Here is a 25,194-nt window from a genome sequence, read left to right on the forward strand (position 1 = left end):
GTTTAATCTTTTTATTAAAAAATTACATAAAGTCATTAGCAGAATAAGTAGAACTATTTGGGTTAAGTTGTTGTCTGGTAAATTTCGCCATTGTGTCTAACAAAAAATTCCAATTATTTTTATGTTTAACAACAATCTTAGAGAAAAACAATGCTGGGGGCGGCAGTAGCTCAGGAGGTAGAGCGCTCGTCTTGGGATCAAGGGACTGTGTTACATGTCAAAGTGTCTTTGGGTAAGACACTGAACCCCTAATACCCCCAATAAGCAGGTTAGCGTCTTACATGGCTGCAATACAAGGCCGCTATTGGGAAATGTGAAACACACTGTAAAGCGCTTTGGGAAGTCATTGACTTGAAAAGCGCTATATAAATCAGAACATTTCATTTCATAGTTCGCCATTTTCGTTCAAGTTTCATGTTTGAGTTACCTGGTTTCTCAGTAAACCAAAGTGTATGCTTCTTATGTCGAAATGTATGCCTTAGGGGAGCCACAGAATCAAGAACATTAACCAAAGCAGTATTGAAGTTGTTAGTAAGTGAGTCAACAGACCCAGTGTACAAAGGGAAGGCCGCAGTTACCGTAGGTAATAGTTTTTTTAAAGCTAATTCAGCTGCAGGGCAGATATTGCAACTACTAAAGCCTAAATTTTCCTTATCACAGTAAACATTAAACAGCACCTCACACTTAACAAAATAGTGATCAGAGATGGCATTAGGATACAGTAACACTGTAACATTTGAGGCTACTACTCCCCGGGTCAGAACAAGATCAAGAGCAGGGGTGGCGAACACATTTGACACAAAGAGATGACATTTTTAACTGTGAGAGTCAATGAACCACACCACGCACTGACCTGCCATGACAGACAGACACACACAAACACACACAATTAAAAACGTATTATTATAACACACATAACATAACACTATTTCCTTTTCGCTTTACATTTTACCATTTTGACCCTGAGGGTAACAATCTGCACACTCATGAAAAGTTTATTTAATTTCTCGGCATTAGAGGTAACCTACGCAGATGATTGACAGTCAGTTATGTGTCCGGAGCAGCATAAAAACAACAAATCTGCCAAATTAATTTCAAAATTGTATTTATTATTTTTATTAACTCTGATGGATTCTATGGTTTTTTAAGAGGGGGGAATAAACTAAACATGAAACGAGGCAAAGAGCCACAGTATATAGAAAATATGATGAGGCAGAGCCGCATTCTGATTGGCTCTAGAGCCGCGTGTTCGCCACCCCTGATCTAGAGTGTTCCCATCTTTATGAGTGGGCACATCAACTATTTGATCAAAACCAAATGTATCAGTGACTTAAAAGCAATCGCAAGTGAATTTGAAGGGGCAGAATAAGTAGGACTATTTGCATTATACATATATTATTTGCCCTCATGTAGGTTTTAGATGAGGAGATGGTGTCATAATAATAATAATAATAATTTCCTTTGTATTGTCATTCTTTGTAACAATGTACACAGAACGAAATGTCGATACACCTGACCCGTTGTAGCGAGCCGATGCAGCCGCAGCCAACATAATAGTCTGTAGTTTGCAATAGTCTTTGATCTGTGCAGCCCTTTGAGAGTCTTTGTGATTAAGGGCTATACAAATAAACATGACTTGAGTTGACTTGACTGTAAACAAACACAATAATTAAACAAGTAATTTTCTTTTGTTTATTTTGGATTAATAAGGTGAGGATGTTTTAATTTGTTGTCTTCGTAAAATATTGTGTTAACATGCTTTGTATGTGATTTGTGTTAATAATTTAGTGCTCTTAAAATTGTATTTTACATAGACAACAAATTAATTTGTACTCACCCTATCGATCCAAAACTTTCACTCACAGTCGGACACTGACAGTAAAAGCACGCCTCCTAGTGATAATTTTCACTATCTGCCAAACACTACCATCCACTATCTGAGCTTGAGGGCTATGTTTAAAAAAATGTGATTACAAAATGTTTGGGCTTTTTTTTTTTTTTAACAAATTTGTTGTATTTTGGTGTTTTGCTTTGTGATTAATATTTGATTACACCACAATCAAACTGTTCCCGTTGACTATTATTATATTTTTTTTTTTTAATAGGCACACTTGTTTTGGTATAAAAGGCGGCCACGTGAGACTCGCGTCTAATAGGCTAGTGCGCCAGAGCAGTTGCATCCAGTAGGCCAGTGCATCATACGAGCCGACAAAAGAAAAAGAATTTGAACCAATGAGAGTGCGCCCTTTAAAACAATGCACCAAATGGGTGTAAAAATACGGTACAATAACAAGCTTTTGTTTTTACATTGTCTACCAGCAAGCGACGCACGAGGTTAATCTCATTTCTTCTTGCATTTTCTTTTCCCCACTCCAGACTCCAGTCGTTTCGAGACCATCTTTGCTCAAGTGTTCACCAAATTGCGAATGAGGCACAATGAGAAATGCATCCCTTCCTAACTACTATAAGGACTTTTACCTGGTTTTATCTCACTTTTCGGGAATGCAATGGCGAACATATAACCAAAACTACTTCGTCTTGCATTTGTTGTTTTCTGCTGTCTCTCATGCGTAGAGAAAAAATTGAAGTAACCAGCATGACTCTGATCTTTGATTTCAATTATGTTTTGGTCCCTCTACATGGGTTTATGTCTGGCAAGTGCGACTCAGGTTTGAGCTATCCCGGTCATGGTTTCTGGTTCTGATTCCTTTTCTGATATGACGGCTCCAATATTTTTAGATTTGTTGACAGGTTCTAGCTCTCTGTGGTTTATGGGGATTTTTGTGGTCAATACTTGTTTTTTCTGTTTTCCATCCTATACTGGCTTGATGCTTTGTCCAGGCAATTGATCAGATTTCTGGTCATCAGTCTGCTTAATTATTGCGTTTTATTCTTTGCAGAACAGCACCGCTCCCGACCGACATTCCATTGTCCACTCGTGTCTGTCCGGACTACCTGCTGTTCTGCTCCAGCAGAGTAGAAGCAAAATATCTGGATTTAACTTAGTGGCAATAAAGCATGTACTTTGAGTGCAGAGACAATGAGTTCAAGTGGGAAAGCAAAGTTCAAAGAGGAGCTTCAGGTAAAAGAGGATTAGACCAAGCAGGAACATCGATGGCCGGGCGTTGTTTACAGCTTCCAGTGGTTCCAGTTGTGTTGAACAGAGCAGGTCAGTTATTTTAGTTTCAATAACATCCTTGACTTTTCATTTTAGGCTCCTTAAGTTTACCGCACACAATGTGTTTCATATCATTTCCATATTCTTGATGCAGCTGCCAATAAGAGATGGCGGGGGTGATCTTTGAGACAAAAAAAGAGTACCTGTAATATGCCCATGTGGCTAACCATACGTTTATTTATTCAGGCAGTTAAAGTTTTTTTGAAACAATATATTATTATAGTATATTTTTAACACTAGGAAGTGCTAAATAATACATGTCCCTTCAAGCAAGAGTTTCGCAAATTTCTTCTGCCAGGGAAGAATAAAAAAACAAAAACAATCACCCTCTGTTTAAATGATGCGAATAACACTCGTTGTTTTTTGGTTGTTTGTACATAACCCCCGAGTTGTGGTGGGTTTCAATGGCTGTCATTCAAGGTAGAGTGTGTATGATTATACCAGCTCAGTAGCCTAGATGGTAAGGCGCCCGCTTTGAGACTGGGAGGTCGGTGGTACGCGCCCCGGCCGAGTCATTCCTAAGACTTAAAAAGTGGTCGGCGGCGCCCTCTGTTGGCTGCGGCTGCATCGGCTCGCTACAACGGGTCAAGGTGCAATCGACATTTCGTTCTGTGTACATTGTTACACAGAATGACAATACAAGGAAATTATTATTATTATTATTATTATTAGACTGGGGCTGCAACAAACAATGATTTTAGTAATTGATGAATCTGACTATTATTTCTTTTTCGATTAATTGATGAATGGGATTTAAATAAATTACATTTATTTCCTTTTCTTTATTCAAATATGGAAGTTTTGTGGGCAAATAAGAAAATAGTGCAGAAAACAGAATATTCTACAATATTAAAGAATAAAAAGAATCTGTGGTTGTCAAATAACAAAAAAAAAAAAAAACACACATACAAATGTGTGCTATATGCCTTCAAGTATATACAGACGGTCCCCTACATACAAACATTCGAGTAACAAACAACGGTACATATGACCATTTTTTCGAAAAATATCCGGACATTACTGTAAGTTAGATTTTGTATTGTGTGCACCTTTATCTGAGTATAGGACAGTGCTGTAGTGCTTCTTTCTGCCGCGTGGCACTGTGAGAGGTCACCCAGCATCCACCGAAGAAGAAATGCAGCTTCTACTTCCTGGTTTGTGTGTACACACACTGCACTGTATCTCTAGCACGTTAAGAACTTTGACGTTTTTATTGTTTAATATCTCGTGCATCCATTCGAGAAGCGGTGAGCAGTTTCTTTTGAAATTAAACTGCAATAAGAAAGCTTGATGCGTTTGGGAATCAGGAATTGGGTTGGATCGCTTTTTTTCGTCCACTTTTTACCACGGAGGAGGAAGTCGCCTACCTCTTTCAGAAGTAAGTTAAACTTGACTTTATTTATCTTCATCTATATAGTAAAGTTTGTGACACCCTTAATCACAAGGAGTCTCAAAGGGCTTCACAGACCACAGAATGTCAACACCTAATGTGTAGGTTTCTCAGTACTATGCTTTATCATTCAGCCTGCATTGTAACATTAAGAGATTGTTTTATTAAACGTTTATTTTTCAGTTTTAAAACAATACAGGTTACTTATACAAGCCTTAAACATACATTCCATACAGGATACAGCACTGAAGCAACTTAAGAACAGATTCAACTTAGGAACCTCATTCGTAAGTAGGGCAGCATCTGTAGTTTGTTTCGATATAGAATGTTTACCCCGCAAAGACAAAAAAGTGGGGTAGACACTTCAAAGCTTCGGCTTTGGTCTACTCCTAATTAGCCTGTTTTCTTTTGTTAATTAATAATTGATGCTGTTATTTGTGTGTGTTGTGCCTGAATTAAAAAAAAAATACATTAAAAAAAAACTTGCTTATTCCAGGGGTTAAGCAAAAAAGAAAAAAAAAAGGCAAAATCCGCAAAGTAGACCTCTTTTACTTTTTATTAACAATTATTACACAATTATATAGTTTGTTGCACATTGAAACCAAAAATTGTTCAGGCCCAAGCAACAAATACAATTACTGCATCTGTAAACATTTATTTATTTTACAAATACCTACTCTTATTAGAAGTGTTTAGCCATTTGAGATAAGGACCAGAATCCACGATGAAATTCCACAAAGTGGCGAAACAGTTGAATGGTGAACCGTGTTATAGCAAGGAAGTGCTGTATTGAGTTTTTACATTTGAAAAAGCAGCTTCTTTTGACAGCATGTTGATTGTTCTAATTTACAAACAACTGAAAACAATATGTTAACTTCAATTCCCTGGATGATGTGTTAACAAATATCAGAAATAGATATACGAGCTTCACGACTTTGTCCATGACCTGGAAGATGTTGATCTACTATTTTTTTAACACTGATGGCATGCTTTCCCCTAGCATTCATTAATTCCCATGAAATGGCCAAACTTGATGCTCTTGAATTCAGTAGTCAGGGAAAAACTTAAATCATGTCTGTGGGAACTGTATACCAATGTCTCATGGTATTCTTGTCTCAGAAGGATGACACCACCACCACAAAAAAAATGTAAGAATCCATTGTGGTCTGCGAAAGTAGATACGTTTGGGGGGAAAAGTGGGCCTGTAAATGCCAGGAAATATATTGATTTGTTAAAAAGAAGAAAACCTCAAATCAACATAATACTTTTATATTTCAGTAGCAATTAATATTTAAATAAGTTATTTAACAAGATTAAATCACATTTGGTTTAAAATAAATCGAGTAGGGACATCATCGATTCAATCGACAAAACAATATTAAAAAAAAAGGTCCAGTCACTAACTCACAATACAAATACGTGATAAGAAAAAATAAAATGAAATCCACATATAAATTTATGATAATTTGCTAACAGCTTAAATCTAACTGTATATATTGCAAAATCCAGTTGAATCACCTTCTGATTTAAAATAAATCCTGTAAAGAACAAATGAAAGCACATTTTCATATGTACACATACCTCAAAATTTTTGAGGAATATTTTTTTTCCCATGACAAATTGCAAAAATAGCACAATCAGACGAAAAATTGGCTTCAAAAGTATATACATATCAGAGCATCAAGATGACACAAATCTGTTCATTCGGGGTTGTGTAGGGAGTTACTTTTTTTTCTATGCACGCTCATTTAAAATCCAGGTCAAGAGATGGATAAAAGGCTGGAGTTGAGAAATTCCGTAGAGGCTTTCATCCATCCATTATCTGCACAGCTTTACAGAGTTCGGTTCGCAAGGGTGCTAAAGACCATCCCAGTTATCTTCGGGCAGTGGGCTGGAGACACCCTGAACCAGTTGCCAGGCAGTCACAGGGCACACAAAGACAGACAACTCACTCGTTCATTCACATCTAGGGACAATTTGGACCGGCCAATTAACCTGACACACGTTTTTGGAATGTGGGAGGAAACCGGAGTACCCGGGGGAAACCCACGCAGGGACAGGGAGAACGTGCAAACTCCGCACAGGAATGCTGGTAGCTGGATTTGATCCCATGACCTCAGAACTGCGCCGCGGACGCACTAACCACAGCTGCCGCGCCGCCTAGAGGCTTTCAATGAAGTTTTAAACAGAATATGCTGGAAATGTGAGACGAGAACAAAGTAGTATAGCTTTGTAAATGCATCCACAAAATCGCTGGCAATCTGTTTTATACCAGGAAGACAGGCTATGAAAAACATGCAACATGCAAACATCCATACTTTACAACACCACTCAGTCTAGACTGGGTCTAGCAAGTACTGATAACATTCAAGGACTTCTCCAAAACTTCAAACACCATGTAAACAATGTAGAGCCTGAATACCAATGGAATGAATGGATCCATTAAGAAGTCTAGAGATCATATCAAGTAGTAAATAATTACACTTTAATATATGAATAATCTTGAGGAGCATTCATTTCTAAAGAATAGGTAAAGGAGACATAAATCATTGAAATAATAAGCTCATGAAACAAGGCTTTACTCTCAACGGACTGTTGAGAACAGATACGTGTCTAAGATTTCACAAGTCACAGAAATATGTCACATATCATTGAAAAGTTTAAACTCTCACGATTCAAAATATGGTGACCATTTCAAAATGTACTCATCACAGAAACAAGTTACCCAAACGAAGGTGTGATAGGTAACTAACAGTGTTCATTTTACCTCTGAAAAATGATGGGTCCCGGACTCGTGTGCTCAAAAATCTATGGGTCCCAACAGAGATAGATGGGTCCCCAAAATTTAGTGTTATCGAGGTTGAAATAGAAAATCGGTGACAAATAATATACTAAAATCTACATATTCATTCAGTTTTAATCATCAAATTATTAATTCATTTTCTGCATCAAATTATTGTTGGTAATATACTGATTAAAGGGATAATCACAAACCAGTCTTTTTTTCATTTTCTCCTTTTATACTTCTTTTTTTCTTAACTTCATTATACAACATCATCATTCGTAATGTACTGCATCAAAGCAAGTGAGCCGTTTGAGAGAATGAGAAACTGTACGGGTCAGATGTATGGACATTTCGTTCCGTATACACGTGTACAAGAATGACAATAAAGTATACCTGAATCTGAAAAAGCTGGTTCTCTAAAAAGAGACGGACTTTTCACTACACAACTCGAGATCAGCATGTAGATGAAAACTCGAACCGCGAGACCAAAACAACATCTGCCGGATCTGCCTGGCGAAAAGTTTGGAGTGCGGTAAATCTTTGTTTAAAAAAAATGTAATATGACAATTTTGTGTCAAAAAAGTTGCGTTGATTTGATACTATGCGTCCCCAGCAAACGAGAACACTGAACTAATAACTCCCCTGGGAAATCAGCTGATGAGTTGATGATCTGCAAGCATAAAGTAATTCCATCCAGGACCGACTGTGTAAAATATTTGTTGTTCCAAAACACACAATAATGCAGACAGATAAAAAAATAATCTGCCTAAAAGCATTTGTGCCTCTTTGGGACGTTCTTGTTGTTATCATCTCATTTCACCACATAATTTTCGTTTAAAAATACATTGACTAGTAAAATCATTTTATATAGCCTGTTAGCCTCTGAACTTTTGAGTTACATATTCTTCGGCCAATTGAAGGCTTTTTTTTCTCACAGCCCACATTAGCCAACAAAGGTTTGTTTGATAAAACAAAAATCAGCTCCGAATATCTTCAGCCAGTAGTAACTACCGTAAATTCCGGACTATAGAGCGCACCTGATTATAAGCCGCACCCACCACATTTTAAGAGGAAAACCGATTTTGTATGTACACAAGCCGCACCTGTATATAAGCCGCATGCGCCCACATTTAAACATGTAACACAAACACAAAATTAACCCAAACCCGACTTCAAGTCCCGCGATTGAAACTAAATGTCCTCTTATTAAAGTCCCCAGTCCAAAAATCACAGCCGGCAAAATGAACGGAAAATGATACCGGTACTTAAGGTTTAATGCAGACCTGCAGAGTCCAGGTCCCGTTGAAAGTAATCCAAGGAAAAAAATGTATATTTCCAAAGGTAAGGTGGGAAAAATATATCAGATGAACACATTTACTCACGCAACTCCTTTTTCTTTAACCCACTTTTACCCCCTCTTCTTTCCTTGTCTGTTCCTCACCTTTAGCGGTCCCCACTTAAACTCGGCACCCCGCATTTGTTCCGCCCCTCATTTTTCGTTCACCCGTGCAAAACATATCAGAATAAGTGTCTATTCAGTACAGTAGCTCGGTGGCTTTGGGGGTATGGCGCCCGCCCCGAGACTGGGACGTTGTGGTTCAAGCCTCGGCCGAGTCATACCTAAGACTTAAACATTGGTACCCGTTGCCATCCTGCTTGGCGTTCAGCATTAGGGGTTGGAATTGGGGGGTTTGGTCACCTAATGACTCCCAACACCTCAGTTGGGTTGAGCGAGGGGGCTGGGAATCCCCTCCTCTGAATCAATCTCTCAAAAAGAGTCAGAAATGACTCTAGCCACCTCCCACTAGTGGGATATGGCTGTGGTATATATATATGTTTACACACCAACTAGGAAGTGGAAGCCGGATTTCTTCTTCTTCGGGGTGAATGCTGGGTGACCTATCACAGCGCCACACGCCGGTAGCGACGGAAAGAAGCACGACAGTAATGTCCTGTACTCAGAAAAAGGTGCACACAATACAAAATCTAACTTAGAGCAATGTCCGGATATTTTTCGCCATCCCGAAATAAAATTTTCGTATGGTCGTAAGTAGGGGAGCGTATGAATATTTTTTTTAAAATGTCATGTTCTGGTCACACTTATGATATCCACTTAGTTTTATAGAAGAATTCAAGACTTAGCCAATGTTCATTTGGCCACCTGTTTTATAAGTGCGTACTTTGCTCTGCTTTCAAGTGGTGGTTCAAGTTCACTCTGTGCCACATGCAAATAATCAAAAGACAGATGTCTCTCGCTATAGTGCATACGGCACTTGGTTTAAGGTCAGGTTTGGACATATTCTGTGAAGATTGTGGCATGATGTCTTTATTTGCATTGCACAGATTGTAATTTGCACAAACCAAACCCATTGTTACATTTTAAATGTTTTAATGTGATTTTTATTTGTGGCCATTAGAGGGGTCCACTGTGTACTTAGTGTTTTTTTTTTTTTTTTTTTTTTTTTTTTTTTTTTTTACTTTTAACTTGAAAAAAAAAAAGCAAGGAATCTACTTTTCACAATGATCTGCCGTCAGGTCTTCGATTTTTTTTATACCAGCCATTATGTGTCAGGAGCCTTCGCCCTGAAAACGTTGGTCTACTAGTGATCCAAGAGCCAAGAAGAGATCCGCAAGTTCGAGAGCGTTCTCTAATCGGGCCCCGGGGCTGTGGAATGCTCTTCCCACTGAGATTCGATCTGCAACCTCAGTGGAGCTGTTTAAAACTAGGCTTAAAGCACACTTCTATACTCTTGCTTATGAATGACCTATATTATATCGTTGTGAAGGAAAAAATGTTGATGAAGAAAACCTCAATAATACTTTTATAATCAACCCTGAATCATAATCGCAACTAATTAGACAGTTCAGTGCATGTGTACTAGGTCTGTGTGATATATGAAGAAACTTGAGAAGGGACTGCACAATACACAAAGAGGTAAGTATTAGTTTCAGGAGCGAGCAGCAGCAAGTCAACTGCAGGAGAGAGAGTGGGAAAGGTGAGATGGCACAACATTCATTTGGACAGGTAACTTAAAATTAGTTTTACCTGGTTATATCAGTATCAGAAATTATTTTCCCCCCATTTTATTAACACTCCACTTATTGAAACATGAATATTTTGTTTGTTTGTTTGTTTGTACATGATTCAATTGTTTGTTTGTTTGTACATGATTCAAATTGAATCTTTTCTTCCGGCGCCGTCACGAATGGCAGCCACTCCAGCAGCTCCCGTGTTATTTTCGAATGTTCTCGATTGTTCTCAGCTCAGGGATGCTGCTGGAAATGTGAATTTCCCTTCGGGGATGAACAAAGTATCTATCTATCTATCTATCTACAAATAACTACATTACCAAAATATACAGTTGCAAATACATGGGTTACACATATTTACAAAGAAAGACGGTACACCGAGAGAGTTTTCAAAGCTTTAATAATAATAATAATAATATAGCTTTGACAGGGCAATTAATGGTAGCAACACTCGAGCGCCGCTAGCGGCCGCTAGAAAAATTACATAAATTGGCCGCATTACTGAATAAGCCGCAGGGTTGAAAGTTAGGGAAAAAAGTAGCGGCTTATAGTCTAGAATTTACGGTAGTTAAAATGATGATTGAAACATTAGTTAGCCAATGATACTCTGAACAGGACTGTGTATTTAAATTGAACCCCAAAATCAAAGTGCGCAACGCAACAATTGATTTTTTTTTTTTAACCATTGTTAAGTATACAAAGTCATTGTTTGACTTCTGGAAAGTGAAGTAAAACATTTACAACCCTTTCCAAATGTCTAAAACATTGGCCAATGTTAAATACAGAGTTGCAAAACCTTCAATGCTGTTAACTGGTTGTCTCAAAAGAGCCACTTTGGGAAATGCCTAAACCTACCATTTGAAACTGTAAAATACAATGTTTAGATTTTCAGATTGTGATAAATTTGACAAGGCACCAGGTAAGGTATCAAGCTATTGTCTCACCTGTTTCCAGCAAAAATGCCCATGCTACACTAATCTGCAGGCATTTGATTGCGAAAAAAAGTTCAGGCGAGAAAACCTATTTCTGTTTTTTCAAACTCAGATTACAATAAATTAGGAGCACTTTCAGTGATAATTTTAGTTGATGGCAAAATGTCAGCCTTACTTTTAAAATATACCAATATCGTCCAGATTCTCCCAAGGATTCAAGAATAGCATTAAATTTTCTAAGGTTGTCTTGGATTTGGATTTTAGGCAAATTTTAAAAGAACATTAAGGTGTTGCAATAACCATGACTAAATATATATATATATATATATATACACATGCAGTGACACTTAAATATCAGAACAGCAGCTGTGATTTGTTAAACGTAAAATATGACATCAGGCAGAGAAATCAATATTATTCTCACCAGCACACTCGTGACTCTGAGCTTTAGCCTGAGTTGAGAATTTTTGACAGCAAACAGAGCATGCATAAGGTTTCTCACCAGTGTGGGTCCTAGTGTGTGTTTTTAAAGCCCCTCTTCGTGTAAATCTTTTACCGCAACTTGAGCAGGCAAATAGCTTCTCACCACTGTGGGTCCTTATGTGGTTCTTAAGGTTACCACTATTGGAAAATGTTTTTCTGCAGACTGAGCAGGTAAATGTTTTCTCACCAGTGTGGCTCATAGTGTGTAACTTTAAGGCATTTTTTCTGCTAAATCTTTGACCACAAACTGGGCAGGTAAAAGGTTTCTCACCAGTGTGACTCATTGTGTGTGATTTTAATGCATTCTTCCTGCTAAATCTTTGACCACAAACTGAGCACGGAAAGGGTTTTTCACCAGTGTGTGTTCTTGTGTGTCTTTCTAAACCTCTACGATCAGTGAATGCTTTACAACACAGAGAGCACACAAACGGTTTCTCACCGTTGTGGCTTATTCTGTGTGATATTAAAGCATCTCTCCTGCTGAATCTTTGACCACAAACTGAGCACTGAAAAGGTTTCTCACCAGTGTGGGTTCTTAAATGGATTTTTAAGCTCCCATTCTGAGTAAATCTTTGGCCGCAGACAGCACACGCAAAAGGTTTCTCACCAGTGTGATTTATTGCGTGCCTTTCTAAACGGCTACGATCAGTGAACATTTTATTGCAATATGAGCAGGTGAAAGATTTCTCACCAGTGTGGCCTTTTGTGTGTAATTTTAATGCATTACTTCTGCTGAATCTTTGATCGCACAGTAAGCACGCAAATGGTTTCTCACCAGTATGGTTTCTGGTGTGATATTTTAATTGAATCAACTTGGTAAATCTTTGATTGCAGAATGAGCACTCATGAGGTTTCTCCCCAGTGTGGCTTATTGAGTGCAATTTTAAGGCATACTTCCTGCTGAATTTTTGATCGCATACTGAACACCTAAAAGGTTTCTCACCAGTGTGGGTTCTTGTGTGGTTTTTCAAGCTCTCACTCTGAGTAAATCTTTGACCGCAAACTGAGCACACAAAAGGTTTCTCACCAGAGTGGGTCCTTGTGTGCATTTTTAAATTCCCACTACTGGTAAATGTTTTACTGCAAACTGGGCAGACAAAAGTTTGTTTGCCAGTGTGGCTTCTAGTGTGTAATTTCAAGGCATCCTTCCCACTGAATAGTTTGCCGCAATCTGAGCACACAAAAGGCTTGTTACTACTGTGGCTTCGAATGTGTAGTTTTAAGGCATTCTTCCTGCTGAATCGCTGACTGCAAACTGAGCACGCAAAAGGTTGCTCTCCAGTGTGGGTTCTTGTGTGATTTTTTAAGTCATAACGCTGTATGAATCTTTGACCGCAAAATGAGCACACAAAAGGTTTCTCACCAGTGTGGGTACTTGTGTGATACTTTAAGCCAGTACTATGAGTGAATTTTTTACCACAAATGGAGCATGCAAAAGGCTTCTCCCCAGTGTGGACTATCATGTGCACTTTCAAACGACTCTTGTACCGAAACGTTTTCCCACACTGAGAACATGTGTTATCACCTTTTGACAGCTCGTCTCCATCAGTGTGTGCAGAGTTGGATGTGTCATCAACATAATCTGTTTTCACATCTTGACGGGAGCTGCCTGGAGAATTATTTTTGTTGTTCTCTTCATGTTGACCTTGGTCTTTGGTGGTTATAATACTGGCCCCAGTCACGGGAAAATCTGTGAAATGTTCCTCCTCTTTAACTTGAATAGGCTTCAAATCCTCCTCTTTAACATGAACAGGCTCCATATCATTCCTAACTTGATAAGGCTTCAAATCCTCCTCCTCTTCCTTTTTAATGCCAGGCAACTCTGGTTTCTGTTGCCCAAGTGGAAGATATTTTTCACAGACGTCTGCAAGAAACAAAAAAAAACCAACATGTTTTTTTACAATCAAACACTTTTGACTTTAATGTTTAGTGCTGAGAGCAAGGGTCTAGAAAATGTTCACCATAGGGCTGCCCCTTCCCTATTCTTATAAAAATGTGTGTGCACATATGAGTGGGGAAAAAAGTGTTAAAAACATACATGGAAACTTACAATGCACAGTAAATAAAATACTGTACTAATAAAATGAATACAGTTCAGACGCTACCCTACTTACGAATGAGATCAGCTGATGAAAACAATATTAACATAAACATAAGCACAGAGAGTAGGCTTAAGATGAGGCTTTTAGTGACCACCCTCTTAAGCAGTGTTTAACTGTGATTCATAAAAAAGCCCAACTTGCACACAATGGTGTGAATAAGTTGAAGATTAAGCATCAAGTTTAAATTTTCTTTTTTGTGTCATAATAGATACTCATACTTTACTTTCTTATCTCGTTAGAAAACAGCAAACTATGACAAGCTTAATGATTAGAAAATACATCATGCATGCCAGCAAGCAGCTGTCCTAATTGACATACTCACATGTTTGAATTGCAATGCAAATTTCCCAAAAAAGCATTAGTGGTTACTTTTTGCTCTTTGTGCTTAACATCATGTTTAAAATCATTGGGGTTTCAGATTAGCTTTTGTTTTTTTTTGTTCCAAATGCTAATGTCCCTTAAACAACAAAGAGGCATTTTTTTGCACATTGTAAAAACAAAAACAAAAACAAAAAAGCACAGACGCTGCCCGACTAGCGAACAAGTTATGAACGATTGTCCAGGACCCAAGTTGAATTTCTTCGTGAGTTTCTTCAGTGCTGTATTTTTTAGGTTTAAGGTTTATATAAGTATGTTTAAGGCTTGTATAAGTAACCTTTATTGTTATGTACAAAAAAAAATATGATCCATAAAGATAAAAGTTGGGTTTAACTTACTTTTGGAAGATATGCTTCAAGATGTCCTTCTCCGTGGTAAAAAGTGGCCGAAAAAAAGCGTTCTGACCATTTTCTCAACCGCATCAAGCTTTCTTATTCACCTTTATTTAAAAGAATAAATAAATTTTTTAAAAAGCCCGCCTGCCTCTTCTCAACTCTTTACACCAATCATATTGAATGGATACTACTAGATATTAAAAAATAAAAAATGTCAACGTACTTAGCGCGCTGTGCACTGCCCTCCTAATGGTGTTCAGAACCAAGAAAGCCAGCCAAACTCCCTGAAAAATCACGTGAGACTCAGGATATAGCCGCTATATTATAGCGTCTCAAGCTCCATGATTAATGAAGACTCTTGTATCAGACAAGGTGTAAAACTGAAATAATAACAGATATTGTTCTTATTGTAGATATTGATATTGTTCATAAATTACAAGTATCTTTGATGCCCTATTAGCATCGTACAATGAGCACATGGTATGCTAAGCAATGTTCACTAACAACATCTGAATAATAATATAACATAAAAATCAATATTTATCAAAAATAAAATATATCTTGTAAATAACATTTTCTACTTACAGACAATGCTTATGGCTCAAAAAAAAGAAGGATGGCAATGGATGAAAGGACATTTACGTTCAGCTGGCCTCTCCATTAACTGGCAACTACTTTCTGTTTTCCTAATTTCTAACTTCCTGCTGCAGTACCATATTTGAACTTATCAAACTCCATCTATCTATCTACCATGGTCATATCCATCAAGAGGGGTGACCAACAGCAAGACAAACACATACAATAACAAAGAAAATAAAACGGGGGAAAAAATTGCAAAAACCCCACACAAACATTTTTGGACCATGGCCAACCCAAATGTCCAAACACCCAAACAAGTTAGGTACCTCAGCACCTAATTTGGTCATGCTTTCGTCCCTCCAGATGAAACGGGACACAAGAAAGCGGCCATGTAACTCGGGTCAGGGTGACACAACACACTCTTTTGTTCAACAGCAGGGCCCGACAGCTTTTACTGCTTTACCCTGCCGCATCATCAGGTGCCCTGCCCATCCCTTAAAACGCACCCAAACATCCCACTATCCTTTTACAACACCTCTCCACTCATTCCTATCACCAACAAGAGCTCTAGCTTCCACTAGATTTAAACCTCTTTCCTGCAGTGCACTCATAACTCTAAACAGCTCAGTAGCCTAGATGGTAGGGCGCCTGCTCTGAGACTGGGAGGTCGCTGGTTTAAGCCTCGGCCGAGTCATACCGAAGACTTACAACATTGGTACTCATTGCCTCCCTGCTTGACGCTCAGCATTAAGGGTTGGAATTGGGGGGTTTGGTCACCTAATGACTCCCAACACAGCAGTTGGGTCTAAAATGGCAGCGCCCTGTTTGGCTGCAGTTGCATCTGCTCGCTACAGTTTAACTGTATCGACATTTCGTTCTGTGTGCATGGTTACAAAGAATGACAATAAAAGTAAATTCTTCTTCTAACACCGTCAATCACGGCCTTCCTCTTGGTCTCCTTCCATTTACTTCCACTCTGTAATCCTCTTAAACATTCAATCCTCTCCATGTGTCCAAACCAACAGAGTACGCTCTTATCCACACGCTTGCTCAATTCCACTAATACTTCAGTTCTGTCCCTCACAATTTCATTTCTCAATGTATCCAATCTTGTCACTCCTAACACTTCATCTCAAAAACATTTAATTTCCTTCTCAAATCTGCATTCAGGCTCCAAGTCTCTGCACCATACAACACAGTCAGCACAATCACACTCTCATGCAGTCCCCTCATAACATCCATACTCATACTCTTGTTGCTCATCACTCTCCTCAGAGCACCCAAAACCTTGCTTCCTTGATTCACTCTGTGCAATACCTCACACTCCATTCCACCAACTGCAGCCACATCACAACCCAAGTACCTAAAGATTTCAACTTCTTCCAACACCTGTCCATGCAACCTTATTTCTAACGCCATGCCCACTCCATCCGTGAACACTTCATCAGCTTACTTTGCCAAAATTCACACATAACTTACGCCTATCACATACTCTTCCAAACTCCAAGACCAACCTTTTCAATGTTTCCTCCTGGAAAGTGAAATCGGAGATCACTGACTGCACGTGAACGCACCGCACCGCGAGTGAAGCTAACGTAGCCGCTAATGATGTGCGATGGTTACGTGAATGCCACGATTTTGGAGTCTGTGGGTTTTGAAAAGAAATAAAGCACTGAGTCGACGTCGCCGTTGAGTCGGCGGATTTATTTCGAAAACCAGTGCAGGAAGGAGGCAGATTCGTCCTGCTTTCTGGGATTGGCCATTGTTGACGCTTGCAAACATGGCGGCGCTGCTTTGTAAAGCGACCAAAGTCTGGCGAAATAACAACCTGAGAGTCAGAAGGCGATTGGGTGAGGCGATCAGCGGACCGTGCTGTAAGAGAAGCGTGGAATTTTCAAGATGCCGAGCAGGGATAAAGAACTTGAGGAAATTAAAAAGTCACTCGGCTTTTTAATGGACAAAATGGATATAGTCACTAAACAACAAGATACACTCATGAGTTTAATGGCTGAAATCAAAGATCTAAAAAACGAAAACATGGAGAAAGACAAGAGGATTATTGCGCTAGAAGGACGCGTAGCAGATCTGGAACAGTACACCAGGATCAATGACATTATTATCACCAGTCTGGACATCAACCCTCGGACCTATGCCAAGGTTGTGGCAAATAAAAGTACTGCAACGGATGCTGATCAAGATTCTGCTGAGCAACAGGTTATTGCTTTATGAGCAAAAAAGGGATATCCATCAATGCTGAGGACATAGAAGCATGCCATCAATTAACAAGAGGTGAGAACCGATCTAAAGCAACCATCGTGAGATTTGTCAACAGGAAACGAAAACATGAAATCCTTAAGCAAGGAAAAAACTAAAAGGGACAAATGTTTATTTAAATGAACACCTAAGCAAAAAAAACTGATATTGCAAGACAGGCTCGATTTTTGAAGAAAACAAACAACATACAAGGAACTTGGACTTCAAACTGTAGAGTATACATAAAGTTTAACGGCACTCCAGAAGAAGCAAAAATACTTTGGGTCCGAGAAATGCAGGAGCTGGACAGATTTGCCTGAAGTGTTACAATGGCATCCTGGACTGACAATATGGACACCTTTATTACAGATCACAATGAAAAAATCTATCATAATATATTAGGCCATGATCTACCGGAACTGAGCATTGTTGATCACACTGACTCCAATAATTCAAGATTAGGTGACTTCGATCCTGACCACAAATTTCTATCAACTAGCTCAGACAATTGCAAATATTATTCTGGAAATGAATATAATACTTTTGTTAAATCTGAAGGGAAATTCTCAATATTACACTTTAACAGTAAAAGCATGCACACAAATTTTGATGACATCACTGAATGCTTCCAGCATTTTGAGAACCCGTTTAGTGTGATTGCAGTTTCTGAAACTTGGTTCAGTGAGGAAAGGGGTGTTAATTTTGAATTAAACGACTATAATTTGAACTATGTAAATAGAACAAACCGGAGGAGGAGTATCTATATATGTGCACAAAAGATTCAAATCGAAAATAATACAAAACATGTCATTTGTCATTGACGATTTACTTGAATGTATTACAATAGAAATTACAAATGAAAAAAGGAAAAATATTATAGTCAGTTGTGTATATAGATCACCGGTCTCAAATCTGGAAACCTTCACAAACTGGGCTGAAAAAACATATTCAACACACACAAAAACACTATTCATTTGTGGAGATTTCAACATCAATCTAATGAATCCAAACAAACATAAAAACATTGAAGACTACATTAATATAATGTACAGTATGAGTTTGTACCCAACTATATTAAGGCGTAGCAGATTCACTTCACACAGTGCAACTCTCATTGACAATATATTTACAAATAATATGGAATTCACAAACGTCAGCGGATTACTGGTTTGTGATATTTCTGATCACCTACCAGTATTTACAGTGTATGATGAAAAGCTTACTAGACAAGAATCAACTAAGGATTATGTTTACAAACGAGTTAGAACTGAAAAGACTATCATATCACTCTATGATGACTTAGTTAAACAAAACTGGAATGCTATATATGGTACAGATGATGTGGATCGTGCGTTTGACATATTTTTGGAAATATTCACCAACAAGTATAACAAAAATTGCACAATGAGACAAATATTAAGAATAAATAAAGTATCTATCTATCTAAATCTGTAAACAATCCATGGATAACTAAGGATTTATATAATGCTTTTAAGAAAAAAACACCTTATATAGAAAATTTATTAAACTAAGAACTGAGGAAGCCGAATCCCGATATAAAACGTATAAAAACAAATTAACAGGAATATTAAGAGTGAGCAAGAAATTATACTATATCAATTTATTACATCATAACAAAAGTAATATCAAAGGTATTTGGGATATATTAAATAGTATAATAAAAGGAAAAAATGTAAGTAATGCATATCCAAACTATTTTATTGATAAGAACAGTGAAAATTTTAATTTAAATCAAGTTGTGGAGAATTTCAATAGTTATTTTGTAAATGTTGGACCAGAGCTCGCTGCAAATATCCCAGAGTGCAGTAGTAAACAATTTGAGTCACTGATAAAAATGAACTCCAAGACCATATTTTTATCTGGGGTTACGGAATCAGAAATCTTAGACGTGGTTAACAACTGTAAAAACAAAACGTCTGTGGATTGTTTTGACATCGATATGGTACTAGTTAAGCAAATTATAAATAGCATTGTGAAACCATAGACCTACATCTGTAATCTATCATTTCTAACAAGCAAATTTCCAAATCAAATGAAAATAGCAAAAGTTATACCAAGATACAAAAATGGAAACAAGCACATTTTTACCAACTATAGACCGGTATCTCGGCTTCCTCAGTTCGCCAAAATATTAGAGAGACTTTACAATAATAGACTAGAACAATTTGTAGATAAACATAAATTGATTAATGAAAGTCAATATGGTTTTAGAGCAAACAGATCAGCAACAAAGCAATTGTTGATGGAGTATAAGAAATCACCCATAGAATAGAAAAGAAGAGATACGCAGTCGGGGTATTTATTGACTTAAAAAAAGCATTTGATACTATTAATCATAATATACTATTAAAAAAACTGGAAAGATATGGCATCAGGGGATTGGCTTTGCAATGGATTCAAAGTTATTTGACGGGGAGGAAGCAATATGTAAAAATGGGACAGTTGTCGTCTGAATACTTGGGCATCTGTTGTGAACAGGGTTCTATCCTGGGACCAAAGTTATTTAATTTATATATTAACGGTAGGTTTCAAAACTATTCAAAATAGTAATATTTGCAGACGACACTAACATTTTCTATTCAAATGATAACTATATTGATTTGGTAACCTGTATTAATCGTGAACTAATTAACCTAAAAGTATGGATGGATATAAATAAATTATCTTTAAATTTAAATAAAACCAAAGTAACATTCTTTGGTAATCGTAAGGTAAATCAAGATTTAGAAGTAAAAATGGATGGTGTTGCAATAGACATTGTTTAGAAAGTTTTTAGGGGTCATAATAGACAATAAATTAAGTTGGAAAACACACATCAGACACATAAAAAACTAAGGTATCTAAAAGCATTTCAAAAATTAACAAAGTCAAATTTCTTTTAAATTATAATGCATTGTATTTATTATATTGTTCTCTAGTTCTGCCATATTTAACATATACAAGTCTGGGGCAATGATTACAAAAGTTCACTAAAGCCCCTTTTTATCCTTCAAAATCGTACAATAAGAACCATACACAGGGTAGGATATCGGGATCATACCAATATTTTATTCATGTAGTCCAAATGATTAAAATTGGATGATTTAATAAAAATTTTCACTTCACAACTGTTATTTAAGGTCAACAAAAACGTAGTGCCAGAAAACATACAAAAATTATTCACTCGGAAAGGGGGAAAATATAACTTGAGGGGCTGTAGTAAATTCAAAATCCCAAAGGTGAGAACAACCAGGAAAAGTATGTGTGTACTTTTCCTGGTTGTTACACTCTGTGTGTGGAGTCAAACTTTGGAATAATTTACAAGATGAGATCAAACAATGTCCAACTATCCATGTGTTCAAATTTAAATACAAAAAAGCATTACAGGCGATATACAGGGATGAAAAAAATGGGATATGAGGGAGATTGGAAATACTGCGTTTAAAACTATGGTTAACTTGTTATTGTTGCTATTATTATATCAGAACTGTTATTATAAATATTATGTTTATTTTTATTGTTATCATTGGTGCCGCAGTGACATTTGGTAACTAAGCGCATTATGCCGTTGAGGGAAGGGTATTACGAAGATTAGTGTATAAAATATGTGATTATTGTAATTATTATAATTATTGATATCTAACCTATGTAATAATTATATCCACGAGATTTTGTTATATTAGACACAAAAGGAAAGGAGGATTTGTAAAATGTATTTAATAGGGAAGATAAAGTGGTAGGGAAAATAAGAATCAGAGGCGTGTTCAGGAGAGTGATCAGACATGTAGTCTCTTGATAATCGCTTGCCGCGCACTGCTGAACGTTTTGCAATCGCTCACTGTGATTGCCTTACTGATCCAAAATGGCCGACGACAGTACAATGGATTTCAATCTACAGCTTGCTTTGAGCGAGTTGGCTGATATGAGCGACAGTTCGCATATTGACACAGTTAAGGTTATCCTAAACGCAGTGGAAGGGTCATACCTGTCTTGCATTGTTCACAAACATTACCAGGCAATGTAAGACGATATATTACATCGCCAACAGCACTCGTCAGGGTGAGATCCTCCATCTTCTGCACTGTCGACGCCATGTTGGAAATCAAAGTAAGCGGTCTTTCTCCCGTGATTACTCGGGCACGCGAGCGCTCAATAATCACTGGCCGTTCAGAAGCTAGCGATAGCAATCACTCACTCTCCTGAACACGCCTCTGCTTCTGACTACCCCTTTTCGAACATGTTATGTGACATTATTTTGTTGTTGACTCATTGTTTTTGTCGTGTTTTTAGTTTAATGTTCGAAATAAAAGTTTTCATTCATTCATTCCTCAGAATCAACCACAAGCGCTGTGTCATCTGCAAACAATAACTGACTTTACTGCCATACTGTTCCACTGTTATCCATCATCTCTACACCTCTGCCAAATACTCTCGCGTTCACCTGTCTCACCACGCCATCCATGTACACATTAAACAGCCATGGGGACATTACACACCCCTGTCTCACACCAGTCAACACAGGGAACCACTCACTTGTCTCACTCCCTACTCTTACACATGCTCTGCTGTTCATATAAAAACTCTTCAATGCTTCCAAAAACTTTCCACCCACTCCATACATTACCATCACTTGCCACAACGCCGCTCAATCAACTCTGTCATACGCCTTTTCCAAGTCCATGAAAGCCAAATAAACATCCTTACCTTTTGCAAAATATTTCTCACACACCTGTCGTAATGAAATGAAATGATCTGCATTTCTATAGCGCTTTTCAAGTCACTGACTTCCCAAAGCGCTTTACATTGTGCTTCACATTTCCCAATAGCGGCCGTGATCTGTGCAGCCATGCAAGGCGCTAACCTGCTTATTGGGGGTATTGGGGGTTCAGTGTCTTACCCAAGGACACTTCGACATGTAACACGGACAAGCCGGGATTCGAACTGGGATCCCTTAATCCTAAAACGATCGCTCTACCTCCTGAGCTACTGCCGCCCCAGTACTGCGAACACCTGATCCACACATCCTCTTCCTTTCCTGAAACCACTCTGCTCCTCCATCACCACCTCCATTCGTTCTTCCTCTCACTCTGTTAATCAAGACTCTTCCATACAGCGTACCTGGCACAGATAACAAACTGACTCCTCTCGAATTACTACATTCACCTTTCCAGAACACTTTTCTCCTTTCCTCAAAGTTCACTCCTATCTTTCGACACCATTCATCATTTGCTTTCCTTTTCGTTGCTTTTACCAACCTCTTCTTCACCTTTCATACGCATCACCACTCTTCTTATATTGCAGCCACTCCTCAAAGGCAAGTCTCTTTTCCGTCACAGCCTCTGATACCCCATCATTCCACCATTCACTTCCTTTCCTAATACTTCGACCAACTTTTCTCATTACACACACATCTTTTGCACTCCTCAACACTGCCTCTTTGAACCACTTCCATTCCATTTCCACACTCTCCACTCCTCTTCTACTAATCCGTTCATACTCTTCCCCTATCCTCGCTTTCCCTTTTCTGCCTTATTCAACTCTGACATTTTCACCTCTTCCCTCATACTCTTCTTATAGCTAGCCCTCCACGATCCATCTATTCTCAGTTTTCCTTCCACATAAAAATGATCAGACATACCACTCATTTCACCTCTGTAAACATGCACATCCAAAAATCTACTTTAACATTCCTTTCCTAACCACTAAATAATTAATCAGTGCTCTGTACACCATCTCACCACCATCCACTCTGACAAAGGTATACTTATTCATGTCCTTCTTCTTAAAAAATGTATTTCCAATCACCAACTAATTTTCCACACATAACTCAATCAATGTCTTCCCACTCTCATTTCTTTCTGGTACCCCATATCTACCTATCACATTTTCAACCATTCCATCACCTACTCGAGCATTCAGGTCACCTAGTATTACCACATTCCACCCTTCTTTCGCACTTGTCGGACAAATCCTTCCAGAATTCCTCTCTCCCCTTAGCACTTCTACACCCCACTTTAACCTCACCCACATTAATCTGGAAGATATCCCTTTCCACTCCACCAGTTTTTCCTTTGCTTTCTCTAGCGTGTCTAGCCGTAACTCCAGTCTTTCTACCATACATACCTCCAAGCTGTAATTCACCCTTTCCTTTTATCTTAATTTCACTCAAAGCTAACACATCAACCTTCCTTACAGTCATCATCCTTCCGATCCCCTCTTTCTTCTCAGTCGCTTTACTTCCACGTTCTCTGACATTTAGTGACCCTATAACTAGGGTTTGTGAGACCTTTCGGTCTCCTGCCCCCCTTTCTTTGCTTTGCTCTCTCTTAGGGAATAGAGATAGAGAGGAGAGGATCCCCAGGCTTCCTTCACTTTAGTCGCCTCTTACGACACGCAACAGACCACAGTGGGAGAATTCTCTTACCTCTCACAAGGAGAGGGCCCCATCACCACAGGACACCTTTTTTTTTATTAAAGGTGTCGCTATAATGCCAAAACTTAACTGCCTGGGAGGCAAAACACGCTGGAGAATGTGAGGTGCGCATGAATGATGTCAGTAGAGCGACGAATGTCGCGAAAGTTGGTGCGAGAGTGTAGGGGAGCGAGAGTTTCGTTTTGGAGAGTTTGGTGTGTTTACAATAAACGGGTGCTGACGGTTGTCACTCTCAAAAGAGACCAAGAGTGTCTGAGTACTTTTTCATGAACGAGGAGCAATCCATTACCAACACAAAACGACCGCTACATTATTGGTGGCAGAAGTGGGATTACTAGCAGGTGATGGAGAAATGTTTATTATAACAAAAAAGGTGATCATTGTCTATATATTGAGTTTATTAAGACATTAACAAAAACGTCACTAACACTGAAGGCGACCCAATGCAGCTAAACTCTATAATATTCACAATATTAGCTTCAGGGCTTTGGGGGTGTGAAGCATCAAGTGTCTTATAGCATTCCCCTTCCACCAAGAAATAAAGGATAAGAATGTAATAACAAAGCACTGTTCATTTTACCTCTGAAAAGTGATGGGTCCCAGGGACTCGCATGCTCAAAAATCTATGGGTCCAAACAGAGATCTATGGGTCCCCAAAATTTTGTGTTATCGAGGTTGAAATCGTAAATCGGCGACAAATATATAATATAAATCTATGTATTCATTCAGTTTTAATTATCAAATTATAAATTCATTTCTGCATCAAATTATTGTTGGTAATATACCGATTAAAGGGATAACCACAAACCTGTCTTTTTTTTATTTTCTCCTTTGATAATTCCTTTTTTTTCTCAACTTCTTTATACAACATAATTCATAATATCAATCATCAAAGCAAGTGAGCCGTTTGAGAGACAGTTCTTTTTAATGAGTTGAGCCAAAAAAGCCGGTTCTCTAAAAAAAGACTGACTTCCTTTCACTTGACAACGAGATCTCGTTGGCCGAGATCAACGTGTAGATGAAAACTCCAACCACGAGACCAAAACGAAAATGCCTGACGAAAAGTTTGGAGTGCAGTAAATATTTGTTAAAAAAAAGTAATCGGGTAATAGTGACAATTTTGTGGCAAACAGGTTGCGTCCTGGGGACGCACGTTGATTTGAGACTATGCGTCCCCAGCAAAAATGATGCATCTAGGACGCAGGGACGCGGGCAAACGAGAACACCGACAAAGTCTACTGTACCAAATATTAATCCATCCATCTATTAATTGCACTGCTTATCCTCAGTAGGCTCGCAAGGGCCCAGCTATCTTC

General features: G+C 38.2%; 1 protein-coding gene across 9 annotated transcripts in view; it reads right to left on the bottom strand.

The window, feature by feature from the left end:
- LOC148351264 (uncharacterized) overlaps positions 1 to 25,194 on the bottom strand; it is a 53,191-nt gene that overhangs the window by 11,608 nt on the left and 16,389 nt on the right. For 6 of the 9 annotated variants that reach the window (XR_015852902.1, XR_015852903.1, XM_088354791.1 and 3 more), the window contains exon 3: positions 13,324 to 13,662. Coding sequence is in view for 7 of the 9 variants with exons in the window: in XM_088354791.1 (XP_088210917.1) it covers positions 13,324 to 13,662 (339 nt within the window). In the remaining 2 variants the exon portion in view is untranslated. Of the gene's footprint in view, positions 1 to 10,766; positions 13,663 to 25,194 lie in introns of those variants that run through there. The other 3 variants (XM_088354787.1, XM_088354789.1, XM_088354788.1) reach the window with 1 other exon arrangement.

The sequence above is a fragment of the Urocampus carinirostris genome, chromosome 15 (assembly GCF_059441175.1).
Source record: "Urocampus carinirostris isolate Australia breed hairy pipefish chromosome 15, RoL_Ucar_1.0, whole genome shotgun sequence".
NCBI lineage: Eukaryota > Metazoa > Chordata > Actinopteri > Syngnathiformes > Syngnathidae > Urocampus > Urocampus carinirostris.